Raw genomic sequence first — 12,637 nt, forward strand, 5'->3', positions numbered from 1 at the left:
CTCACAGTCTAGAAGGGGGAGAAGGACAGCAAAACAAAATGTATTAACAGAATAGAATAGTAAATCTGTACAAGTAAAATAAATGGAGTAATGACTCTGTACAAAACCTGAAGCTCAATCATTAGTCATTCATTCATTCATTCATTCAATCGTATTTATTGAGCGCTTACTGCGTGCAGAGCACTGTACTAAGCGCTTGGGAAGGACAAGTTGGCAATATATAAAGACGGTCCCTACCCACCAGCGGGCTCACAGCCTAGAACCTGGGAAGACCAACCTTCCCCAAGGGGCAGCCCCGAGGTGGGCCGTGCTGTCTGGGGCATTCCCCCCGAGAGACCTAGTTGAAAGGGCTGGCTGCTTGAGAGGCGACCACCCCATCGAAGGGGCCAGTTTACAGCCCCTTAAATGGGCCTCCGGGCAGCCGGGGGCATCAGGGCTCCGGCCTCACGGGCGGTCGGAGACCCGCACGAGGAGGGGCCGCCAGCCTGACTCTTCTGATGATGATCATTCATTCATTCAATCGCATTTATTGAGCGCTTACTGTGTGCAGAGCACTGTACTAAGCGCTTGGGAAGTAGAAGCCGGCAACAGATAGAGACGGATATCAGCCTGACATAGTCTTGGGGGGACCTGGGGCCTTGCTGGTGGTGAGTCCGTTGGGTCTATATGTCGCCAACTTGTACCTCCCAAGCGCTTGGTACAGTGCTCTGTACGCAGTAAGCGCTCAATAAATACGACTGAATGAATGGCGAGGGGCTCCTCTCAAGCTGCTGGGAGCAGCGGCAGCAGGGCCCTAGGGTGGGGCTGGGGGAGGGAGGGGAAGTCGGTTCTGGGGGGCTCCAAAGGGTTTGAAGTTTAGTGAAGTGAGAGTCGGTGGGTACCTGGGGCTGCCTGCTAGGCCGCCCCGGCCGTTGAGACCCTTGATATTTTTAACTCGACTGTTTGTCTTTCCAGAAAGCTGATTATTTCACTTCCCTCCCCGGACAGCTGATTTCAACTGAGGGGCCTGGGGCAGCAAAGCAGAAGACCTACATGGCATACGCTTGCTCCGGGGCCTCTCCCCTCCCCTCAGGGGAAGCCCAGGGCTGGGGGGCCGCGGAAAAAGTGCCAGACTCCCTCACAGACACGGAGGACCCTGGAAGAAGGGCAAGAGGCGCTACCTGCTCTGGGCAATCTGAGGGTGGTTTCTCATTTCGGAGGGGTAGGACCAGATACTCTCTCCCTTCCTCCCCTAACCCTGATGGAGGCTACTCTGCCCTGCTAACGGGCCTGGCAGGAGACTTCCCCCGGGTCAGTCCAACACGTGGCCGTCGGCCAGCCACTGGTCCTCTAAGGGACCACGCACACTCGCCAAGCCCACTGACGACGGAACCAAGGTTTCGAGGAAGTCGCCTTCCCTCCCTCCTCCTCGAGCACCCTCACGAGGGTTTGGAGGGGGGTAGCTCTGGAAAGGGAGGCCTCCCTCCCTGGGGTGAAAATACACTGGTCTGGCTACCGGGCTCTGGAATTCGAGGACCAGCCTCTCCACTGACTCACTGGGTGGCTGTGGCAAACTTCTCTGGCCCTCCTAGCCTAGAAAATGGGGACCGGCAACTCCGACCCATCCTGGCCTCCCAGGAAGACGAGGCAAAGAAATCAGATCACAGTTGCAATGGGGTCGCTAAGCGCAGTTGTCACTGTCAACAAACGAGGCTCCGGCCAGTGGTTTTTTCCCCGCAAACCCCTCAACTTCTCTGGCCCTCAGTCTCCTAGCCTAGAAAACGGGGACCGGCATCTCCGACCCATCCTGGCCTCCCAGGAAGACGAGGCAAAGAAATCAGATCACAGGTGTAATGGGGTCGCTAAGCGCATTTGTCACCGTCGACAAGCGGGGCTCCGGCCGGTGGTTTTTTCCCGCGAGTCCCGACTGGGACTCCCCCAAGTCCCTTCGAAACCCCTCCCTCCGACTCGACCGAGACCGTACCTCCGGAGAGGGAAACTGTGGCTCCACATACCTGTGAGTCCCTGAGGGGAGCCCACCGGGGTGGAGGGGTTCGAAGAAAAGTTATTGCTCGAGTGATCTGGGGAATAAATCTAAAGCAAACGGAGACAAGAGTCAGCAAACCTCACATCGCGAGTAGGTGTCCCAACCCTGACCGACCCATCCCCGTGGAGACTCCCGAGGGTGGCAGGTAGGGAGCTCAACTGAGCCCTTCTCCACCCCAGCCCCCGGCCTCCTGCCCCTCCTACATTCCCTGCCGAGAGGGGGGACTATGCGGGGCCGCGGGGGGAGTCATGAGACTGGAGCCAGGCGGGCTAAGAATCACCACGCGGGACCCAATCTCCTCTATTCCGGTTTCAAGCTGGCTAGGCGGGCCAGGGTCGGCCTCGGGGAGCTCATGGAGGCTGCTGCCTGAGACCTGGGTACAGAGCTCCCATGAGCTCTACGGAATGCGCGGGGGGCGGACCGGGGCAAGAGAGTGGGGCCCACGGCTCGTTCTGACAGGTGGAGAGACGATGCCAGTGGTCCTACACCGTGGACTGTTGCAATGGGCCTTGAGAGTTGGTGATGCCGGTGAGAGACAGGACCCCAGAAGGGTGACCCTCGGGTGAAATTGCACGGTGTCTCTGCTGTCACCCTCAACCACAGCACACACACCCGGTGCTCTCGGTTCTGCCCACCGTGAGGGGCCTGTGGTGGTGGAGCCTTTGGGGAAGCAAGGAGGGGGACTACATACAAGGTAACAGAGCTCAAAGGCAGCCCGGGTGAGCTGCTGCTGCTGCTGCTGATGCTGCTGCTGTGGGAAAAATCTGCTTTGGTACTCGGCTGGGGGGAGCAGGGGTGCCAAGTCCTGGCACTGATTCTTCTCGCAGTAGGTGGGATCGTGGAACTGCGGCACAAAATGGCAGCCGTGGTATGGGGAAAGCCAAGGCAGGGGAATCCGGGGACACTCTCAACTCCATCTCCCACCTTAAAAAAGTGGGCTCTGACCCAAATTCTCCCCACTGCACTGAGCCCATGACAGAATTCAGTTCACGCTAGCGGGGGGCGGGAGGGGAGGGCGGCGGTGGGAGGCAGAGGCCGTTCGGGTCTCTCTTTTTCTTCCAAACAGGAGAGGAAGGTGTCGGTTGAGTGAGAACGGGGGTGCAAGGGCAGGGAAAACCCCAGCCAGCTCAATGAGGCCAGTTGAGGTAGCCCCCTCTGGAGATGGCATGGAAGGGAGGGAAGGGGGAGGGAGAAGCCAGAGAAAGTTGCTCTCACTGAAGCTAATGCCTTCCCAAGCGCATCTCCTGAGCTCCCGGCCGTAGTCCCTCTGTTTCCTGCCAGGAGGAAAGACAAACAAGGAAAACCATTACCCATGCACCCTCACAGCCAGCAGGCCAGGAGCCCCTCTTCCTACCCTCTGTTCACTCGGGGTTCAACTGGGACACGGGCTCAGGAGCTCTAGACCCAAGCGATCCGGGAATTGCCCATTCCCAGCCTGAACCTCCAGTAGCAGGGATCGCAGCCTAGGGACCAGAATTACAGCAGTCATCAGCATTCACCGACTGCCTGTGTGCAGAGCGCCGTACGAAGCGCCTGGGAACATTCAATAAAAGTAGAGGACACGGTCCCCTGCCCTTGAGGAGCTTACAAGCTAATGAGGGGAAATGGGCAGACACAAATAGTCTACTGACAGTGGCAACAGAAGGGAAGACAGCTACGACTGGAATAACAAAAGCAAGAAATGAAGAAATATATGGAATTGATAAACTCATAGCCGTGTAAGGGCTATCATCCTTAGACGGCTGATGGCGGGGAGGTGACGTGACGAGGGAAGTGGGGATTGAGACAACAGGGTGGGTCGGGGGAGGTGGGAGGGGAGGGAACAAGACTGTAGAGGGATGAAGGGAGGGACCAGAGGGGGAAGGAACTGATTAGTTGGGGGGGAAAAAGAGAGGGAGAGGACCGGAGTGGGGGAAGAAGGAAAGAGGGGGAAAAGAAAAGACTGGCGGGAGGGGGAGAGGAAGGGAAGAGGGGAGAGACAGCCACCTCCAAACTTGTCTCAGGAACCTTAGTACTAGCATGTCCAACTGACTGACGGAGCAATTCAGGTTTTGCAACCCTGCAACCCCAGTGTCACCCTTGGTGGACCTCAGCAAGTGCGGAGTCCAAACTGGTTAGCGGCGAAGAGTGTGCGGGCGTGGGTGCGTGTGTGTGTGTGTGTGCGTTGGGGGGGAGGGGGGAGGGAGGGGAGGGGCTGGGGAGGGAGGAGGAGGAGGAGTTGGGGGGCGGGGGGAAGAGAGGAGCAGGGCTGCAGCGGACTGGCGAGCATAATCTCCCAGTCCAAATCTCATTTCCACGTGGACAAATCGAACGTCTTCAGCTCTACTGCACTGAATTGCGGTAAAGAACTAGTCAACTGACTAACAAGTCAGAGTACCTAAGAGGGGCAGAATCTGTTAGGTTTTTGCCCTGCACAGGCCCCGGCCTAAATGGCAACATCCAAGACACGATGAGGGGGTGAAAACATCGGTAAGTCTCTGGTTAGCAAAACCCCGAACAGTCATACCCGAGGTGGCCACTTCTTCTTTCCCCGACCCCGGTATCACACGAGTGTGTAGTCATTTCTCCCAGATCTGAGAGGACTTCACGGAACGGACACCACGGAGTAGGTTTTCGGCCAGGCTTGGCCCGGACGTGGGAGTTCTGGACCATAGGTGCCAACTTTGGTTTTGGAGCGTGGGGGGCACAAAAGGGGACGGGGGTCTTTAGCGGGGGCGGGAGGGGAGAGCCGGGCGGCAGGCCAACCGGCCGGAAAGCCACCCCCGGGGGTCTTTTCAGCCGAGGCTCGCTGCTCTCCAGGTCTAGTCCGAGACCCGGGCCGAGCAGGGCCGGGAGCCCAGCTCGGAACAGCTGTGGGGACGATCGCCCCCGTGGAGTTGGCACCTATGCTCTGGCCCCGATCAATCTCAGGCCGAACTCTTGGCTGGGCCCGAGCGTTTTTGCAGGCCCCCTTCTGAGCTGGGACGGCTCAAGCCCCCAACTCTCCCGGAACTGGAGTGGGCAAAGACCTGGGGCGGAAGCGATTCCTGGACCCGCCGAGACGGCCAAGACCCTGGGGCTGGAGAACAGACCCAGGGAAGAGGGTGAATCTGCCCCGAGGCTGAGCCAAATAGAGCCCGGCGCGAGTGTTACGACATTCCCAGGGGACACGGCCCTTCAGGGGACACGGCCCTTTCTGGATCAGTCGGGCTCCTGGGCTGGCGTGCTGAGTGGGACGGGAACGAAGAGGCAAGCTGAAAAGCTCCATCACCGGGTCAATACTGCTACCTACCCATCATGTTGTCTGTCCCACTGATCGGGGGCGTATGGCTAGAAACACCGTAGGGGGCGGTGGCTGAGGAAAACCCAGACACGGAGGGAAGTCCACCGTTCACTTCTCCCGAATGCATCTGGTAGTTCTGAGGAAGGTACACAAACAATGGAGGGGATAGGCAGGGATGAGAGGGGTGGCACTTCAGAGCCTCCCTGGGGGCACAAAGGCTGGTGGGGCAAGCCAGCTGCTCCCAGAGAAGAGCTCACGGTGGGGCAACCTCGTGCCCTGGCTCCCGAGGAGACTCGGACCTCGGAGGGGAGGTCGGAGCCAGCTTCCAGAGGCGGGGGGGGGGCGGGGCGGGCACACTAGGAAGGCAGATTGGCCTTCCCAGTGGGAAAAGAACATAACTCACTGGAAGAAAACGGCCCCCGCCGGGCACGTGAACCATCCCGATTCATGGCCAGTCCAACACCAGTGGAGGTTGGAGAGGGGATGGGGGTGGGGGGGTAGGCGGCGGGGTCCGGGGGGGCCGGGCGGGTGTGGGGGGGGTGGTATCGTTTCCCAGGTAGCCCCTAGAACTGGGGGCCTGGCAGGGGGGACTAGCTACCGAGGACATCGTAGGCATATGTGCGGATGCCTTTTAGCCAAGATGAAAGGAAGTCTGGGTTCGTTTAAAGGAGCCTGTGTCATATATATAGTGACAAGAGCTGCCAAGTTCTGTTGGAGAGCGAGGGTGATTGGAACACCCAGTTACAATAATGGAAACGACCCCATTTTACGGTCAACATGGATGGTCTCTCTCTCTCTCTCTCTCTTTCTTTCTCTCTCTCTCTCCTGGGCTCGGTTCAGCACCCTCCACGGGGCTGACCAAAAAGCCCGAGATCCATTTTAGGAACAAGCACATCAGAAGGACTTATATAAAAGACGGGCACAGGAACCACACGGGGGTCCCTTCTCTCCCCAGACCCCAGCAGAGCAGAATGGCTCACCCAGCGGCTCCAGAGAGGGTCCGGGGAAGGCGCCCTGGGAAACAGGACTTGCATGGTGGTCAGGAGTTCTGCCCACCCAAGCAGATATGTCTTACCATCCGCTCGTGCTGGTGCATGCTGCTGAAGCCGCCGGTTGGAGGGAGGGAGGAGGAGGAGCTGCCGAGCATGGTTCCGTAGCTCGACTGGCTCAAGGGGCCTGAAGAACTCCAGAGGTCCGCTGAGTTGTGAAGTCCATCTGGGGGAGAAACCCAGGCCGGTCAATCCCGGGGAGCCCACCAAAGCCACGGTAAAACAAAGGGGGAGGACAGGTTCGGAAGGAATCAGAAGGGGAAACGATGGCCGCTTCAGCCAGCCAGGTCGACGGTCCCGGGCCCGCGACCAGTACTGGGGATGGGAGGCCGAACGGCCAAATGCTGTTGACTGACTAATCTGGGCTATTTTTTCTCTTTGTGTAGGTCGATCTGGGTCTCTGGGGGCGAGGGGGAGAGCCTTGGGTTTGCAAATCTGGGGTACATCCGTTCCAGCGCTTACAACAGTGCTTCGCGCATAGTAAGCGCTTAACAAATACCATCATTATTACAAGGCCAGGCCAAGCCCTGCTTTGTGGGGTGGGGGAGGAGACGCAAACCAGGCCCTGTTACAAACGCTAACCAGGGGCCCAGGTGGGAGGGGCTTCTGTTGGAGCCCATGGCAGGAATGGAAAAGAGAGAGCCTGACTGCCAGGACCGGGCGGCTCGGGGGCTCTGCTGGGGCTGGCTTGGGAGCACCTGCACCTTCGATGGCCCCACCTGGCCCTGAGGCGAGCCTCTGCCCGGGTATGCCCAATTCATCACACTTAGGTGGCTCTTGAAAAAGCTACAATCCCTCCATTGAGCTGCTTTCCCTGCTCTTTCCCCCACTGTCCCTCAGCTCAGGTCATGGTGTTCTCGAGCACCATTTCTCTCCCAATAGGGAGGGCACCCTGTGGCGGCCCAGACCACTACGGATTGAGAAAAAATGGAACCCACGGCCTAGCCCTCCAAAGTGACGTCCGGACGGAGTCACATGAGGGGGCGCACGGGGAAGAAACAGCTCTCGGAGGGAGTGGGGAAAGTTCCTTCCCCACCTCGGGGTCACCCCCACCCCCGCCCAGCCGAATTCCCCAGGCCCCATTCCTGTACTCCACATCCATCCCCACCCGGGGTGGGGGGTCGGGGGGAGAGGAAAGGGTGATCCCTTCAGCTTCTCCGCTGGGGAAGGTGAGGCGGATGGGCCAAGGGGAGTACCTGGCATGTAGAAGGCTGCGGGATACACGGTACTGGGAGGTTTCGAGGAAGCATATCCGGCAGGATCCCTGCTGTAATCATCACCTGAGTTGGCTGGATACACCTACCGTCGCCAAGAGAGGGGACGTGGTCAGGAGACAGACGTGGTCAGGAGAAAGGCCCCGCTGGCCTCCGGCCGACTGAGGCCTCACTTTTTTTTTTGCCACTTAGCCGCTCCTCCCCGTCCCTGGCACCATCCTCCCACCCCACTCCCCAAGCCCTCTCACCTCTAACCAACACATTTTCCAGAGACTCCGGACTATCCCCGTGTACCTCTTGGGGGAAGCCAGGAGGAAAGAGGGTCTCTGGCTGCAGCAAGAAAGGAGAAGTGAATTCTGAATTCCTCCAGGGTTTTCAACTCAAGTGCCCCATCCTGAGAAGTTTCAACTTCCCTTGCAGTTCCCTTTTTGGCAGTTATGGCTTTTTCTGGGTAACCATAAAAACAGATTACTTCTGGATGCTACATTCCAGTTCCCCTCTCTCCTCAAGGTGACAAGAGGAAGGAGGGAGGAAAGGAGAAGTCCTGTGGGAACTGGAAGTTGCTCGTTCACCTCCTTTTCTGGAGCCCATACCGAGGCTTTCCCCAGTTGGCACCGCAGCACTGGAAAGCAGGGAAAACCACAGAAGAGTGTGGCTTTCTCCAAGGTCACAGGAGGGGCTGGGCAATAAAAGCCAGGTGCTTTGGGTCTCCTACCCCCACGCTCTCTCAAGCAAGCACCTGGACTAGGCCTGGGATTCAGAAGAACCAGGGTTCTAATCCTGGCTCGGCCACATGTCTGCTGTGTGACCTCGGGTAAGTCACTTCATATCTCTGTGCTTCAGTTATTTTATCTACACAATGGGGATTAAGACCGTGAGCCCCATGTGCGACAAGGGACTGTGTCCAACCTGATTAGCCTGTACCTGCCCTAGTGCCCGGCACATATTAGGTGCTTAACAAATACCATAAAAAACCAACAAAAAAACGACAACAAAAGAAAGCTTTGATACTTGTTCTCATTTCGTGCCAATTTACAGGTGAAGGATGATGCACCTGGGTCCAAGGCCCATCCCCAGCGTAAGGTTTCCTGCTCCCCAAACCTTCCACCCCTCTGGAACATCGACCTGTGCGGGCAACATCAGCAGTTGTCTTGCTGGGGTAGGGGCCTGGGTGGGAGTGGGAGCTTGCGCACCAAGTGTGCCGGCAGGAGTCTAACTGGAATTCAAACTCGCGGAGCATACGCGGGTGCGGCCTGGGACAGGGCCATCTGCACAGCGTGGCTCGGCTTGAGCCTCACCGTGTTTCCCTGTGCCAATGTCCTCAGGGCAACCGGACACCCACTCAACCGACACCTTCAGAGAGGGGAAGGTTACCGAGTTAGTCCAGGCCTTGTGGAGAGGTTATGGTGGTCAGTTGGTTACGTTCCAGTGGAGGCTACCTTGCACTCCAAGCCCACCTCACTGTCTCGGTGACCTCTTGGGAACCGGGGGCCGCGGCGTGAGGGGAGGAAAGGTGGGCGTGGGACAAACATCCCAAACAACAGTGGTGGCTGCCCCGGGAGGCTCATGGGTGGGTGACGGCTTTAGCTCACGCCGCCCAAAACGACTGGAAGGGCGCAGCCAAGCAAAATTTGGCCAGCTGGCTCCAAGATCACTTTGAATGTTTGTTTTGTTTTTTCCATCTGGAGCCCCAAGGAGTTGGGCCGAGTACGGCCAGAGAGCTGAGAGGGTGGAATTGGGGGGCAGGGCTCCTCACCTCTGTCTCCTTAAGAGTCTGGATGAGAAAAGCTGGACACGGCGCAGGGGTCAGATCCAGCGGGCAACGGTCCTCGGGGGAAGAAGGTGGAGGCGGTCACCGCCACCCTTCCCGTTGTTCTCAAGGGCCTGAGTCAATCATCCATTTCAGGTCAGGCCCTGGGCCGTTATGCTCCTATCCTAAGCTCCCGCTGACTGCAGATCAAATAATGATTATAATAATAATGATGGCATTTATTAAGCGCTTACTATGTGCAAAGCACCGTTCTAAGCGCTGGGGAAGTTACAAGGTGATCAGGTTGTCCCACAGGGGGCTCACGGTCTTAATCCCCATTTTACAGCTGGGGTAACTGAGGCCCAGAGAAGTTAAGCGACTTGCCCAAAGTCACCCAGCTGACAAGTGGCAGAGCCGGGATTTGAACCCACGACCTCTGACTCCAAAGCCCGGGCTCTTTCCACTGAGTGTTTACTCTGTGTCAAGCACCGTTCTTGGATCGTCGGTAGGGAAACAGTCCCTGTCCCACCTGGGGCTCACAGTTTAAGCAGGAGGGAGAACAGGGAATTGGATCCCTCTTTGACAGATGAGGAAGCAGAGGAAACCCACTGAGGTGATGGTCACACAGCAGACAAATGGAAAACCCAGTATTAGAACCCGGGTTCTCTGACCCCCCAGGCCCGAGCTCTTCCACACGGCTCCTCCGTCTGCCCTTTCTCTAGGGGAGAGGGGAGACGGGCCAGAGGGCTTTTCCGAGCGGAGACACTGACCACAGCAATCGACCGATCGTGTGGCAGGAACAATGCAGTGTGCTCCATACTGGCGATCCTGCTGTTTCACTCCCCTGCTCCAATAAAAGCTTCCTCTGCCTGTCACCCTCTCCAAAGAAGGACCTCTTCTCCCCTCCCACTCAACCCCTTATTTCCTGAGCCTCGTTCCCTTGGCCCCTCTTCACCCCGAGATAAAACACTCTCCTTTTGGTCCTGTAGACGGGGGAGGAGCTGTAAAAGTCTCTGTTCTCCAAAAGGACCACCTTCCCCTCCCTCCCCTGACCCTACCTGCTTTACGATAAGACCAGAGCCTGGATTGCCAGCTGCCGGTTTGAGGAGGGGAAGGAGGGCACGGGGAGAGGGGTCGCCGTGGCGGTCACAGTTCACTCATGTGGTCATTCTTCTTTGGAAAGATTGTCCAAATGGCGCCCACCCTTAGATTGCCAATTACTGAAAGTTCCCCCGAAGAGTGGGCGACGGTGGGGACGATGACCTGACAGATGGGTCACTGCACCCCGCTCCTCCGCCCCAAACCTTTCCACTTTTTTGTAAGCTCTCTTGCCATTCCATGGAGAACCAAAACCGAAGGGGCACCCAACACAAAATCTCCTCGTCCTCCACGGCCGGTGCACGTTTGTGGCAGGCTTCGGGAGGGGCCGGGGCACTGGAACGGAGGGGGCCGGGAGAGAAATGAAAGGAATGAAATAGGCTACAAAGAATAAGAATCCAGTAAATTGACTTTTCCTATAATTTGATTAAATAGCGGGAGCTGGGAGAGGGAATCGAATGAAGCACATCTAATAGCTCAGTACCATCTGCCAGCTCCTGGCATCTGGCCAACACTCCAGGCAGCTGGGCAGCACTGGAGGACTGAAGGGGAGGAGGAGAAAGGAGGAGGGCTGGGGTGGCGGGGGGGGAAGGGAAGGGGAGGCAGCGGGGGCATATAAAAAGAGGCTCTGGCATATTGAATCAATCTAGTGAGAGCACCAAAACAGTACTCTTTCCCAACACACACCTGCCTGCACTGCTCAATGGGGGAATTAGAAAGCTAAGTTGAATTCTGCTGCTTTTTTCAGGGTTGGAGTATACCCTCTCAGGGCCCCTCCTCCCACCCCCCTGCCCGGCCCCGGTCCCCCCAGTCTTCGCTGCCATTCCCCCTCCCACTCAGATAGGGAGTGGGAGCACTGAACTCCTGAGCTGTATTAAGCCGCCAGTTGCAGGGCATCACATTTCAGGCTGCAGCTACGCTCCTTTAACGCTTCACCATCCTGAGTACTCTTGGCTCCTCTAACTCCCCTGCCTGCTCGGGAGCTAGGGGATGGGAGAAACCGGGGTCAAAGGCCCAACTCCCAGCCCCTTTCCTCGGTCCTCCCCCAAAGCAAACTAGGCTCAGCTCTGGGGAGGTGGTTCCTGACTGAAAGCCAGAGCCCCAGGGGCTCTGGGGTCTCCAGGGCTGCTCAAAAGCTGCCCAGGCGGACGAACCGATGGAGGGCCCGAGGTCCAGAGACCACCCCTCATCCACTCAGAGTCCCCTGTGGCCAGCCCCGTGGAACCCGTTTGAGCGCCCTTTGGCTCCCTATTTCAATCAATTGGTAGAGTTCAGTGAGCCCCTCCTGGGTTGGGCAGAGCACTGTATTTCGTGATTGGGAGAGTACAATAAAGAGAACAGATCTCTGCCCTCAAGAAGCTTGCAAAAGGAGAGAGCTTTCTCCACAGCAAGGGCAGAACCCTTCATTTCGGGGAGGGGAAAAGAGGGATAGTAGCTTCCTATTAAGAACTCTTGAGGACGATGCTACGGTTGCTGAGCTGGACTCCAGTGTCCCGGCAGAAACGCCTCCTCCCCTCACCAGAAACAGTAAGTCTCAGCTGGGCGTCCCCCCTCCCACCCTCCGGCCTCAGTCAAAGGACAGTCACACCTCCAGGACTCCCAAGTGAGATCATTTCCTGTGTTTACAAGTGCTCCAGCAGCGAGGGGGCAAAGAACAACATTGTTGGGGACCTGGACAGATCTGGGAGTCTTGGGTGGCTGTGAAATTTAGATCTTTCAAAGCAAAACACCTCCCGAGAACTGTTGAGTCTCCCCTGGGCTGCTCAGCGTGGTATCAGAGAAACAACAGGGGGGCTCTTGGGGGCGGGGAGAGACAAGACCGGATTGGACTGAGTGGGAACAACTGCCCTGTAGCAATCATGCTCAGGCCCGCTCCCACTCAAGAGGATTTCTCACAGAACATAGAGACATGGAGGCAGGAACCCAGGAAGGCATGCACTGAGAGACCCTGCAGAAAAGGAAGCCAAACTCAAATGCTTCCCCAGTCCCGGGGTTAAACCCGACAGGGTGCCACTCTGATCCACAGCGTCAAGACTGACCCTCTAGTGGAGAGGCTACCCCGAGCCGGGCCACCAGATGCTGACAGGGAGAGCTGCATCCGACGCTTCCCAGCTGGAGCGAGACCCGGGGCCCCGGGGCCCAGGCCCAGTTTACGACAGCTGAAGCCCACCAAGCTCCAACATTCCAGAGGAATGTTGGTGCACAGTAATCCGGGATTTTCAGACTCAGAGCAGGCCC

At 57.6% G+C, this 12,637-nt stretch overlaps 1 protein-coding gene across 4 annotated transcripts in view; it reads right to left on the reverse strand.

Annotated features, from left to right (window-relative positions):
* TCF3 (transcription factor 3) overlaps positions 1 to 12,637 on the reverse strand; it is a 118,406-nt gene that overhangs the window by 11,742 nt on the left and 94,027 nt on the right. For all 4 annotated transcript variants that reach the window (XM_038770772.1, XM_038770770.1, XM_038770771.1 and 1 more), the window contains exons 9-13: positions 7,534 to 7,636; positions 6,364 to 6,503; positions 5,298 to 5,424; positions 3,242 to 3,300; positions 1,995 to 2,073 (exon numbers count right to left, since the gene is read on the reverse strand). In XM_038770772.1, coding sequence (XP_038626700.1) covers positions 1,995 to 2,073; positions 3,242 to 3,300; positions 5,298 to 5,424; positions 6,364 to 6,503; positions 7,534 to 7,636 — 508 coding nt within the window. The remainder of the gene's footprint in view (positions 1 to 1,994; positions 2,074 to 3,241; positions 3,301 to 5,297; positions 5,425 to 6,363; positions 6,504 to 7,533; positions 7,637 to 12,637) is intronic.

Source organism: Tachyglossus aculeatus, chromosome X2, assembly GCF_015852505.1.
Source record: "Tachyglossus aculeatus isolate mTacAcu1 chromosome X2, mTacAcu1.pri, whole genome shotgun sequence".
Lineage (NCBI taxonomy): Eukaryota > Metazoa > Chordata > Mammalia > Monotremata > Tachyglossidae > Tachyglossus > Tachyglossus aculeatus.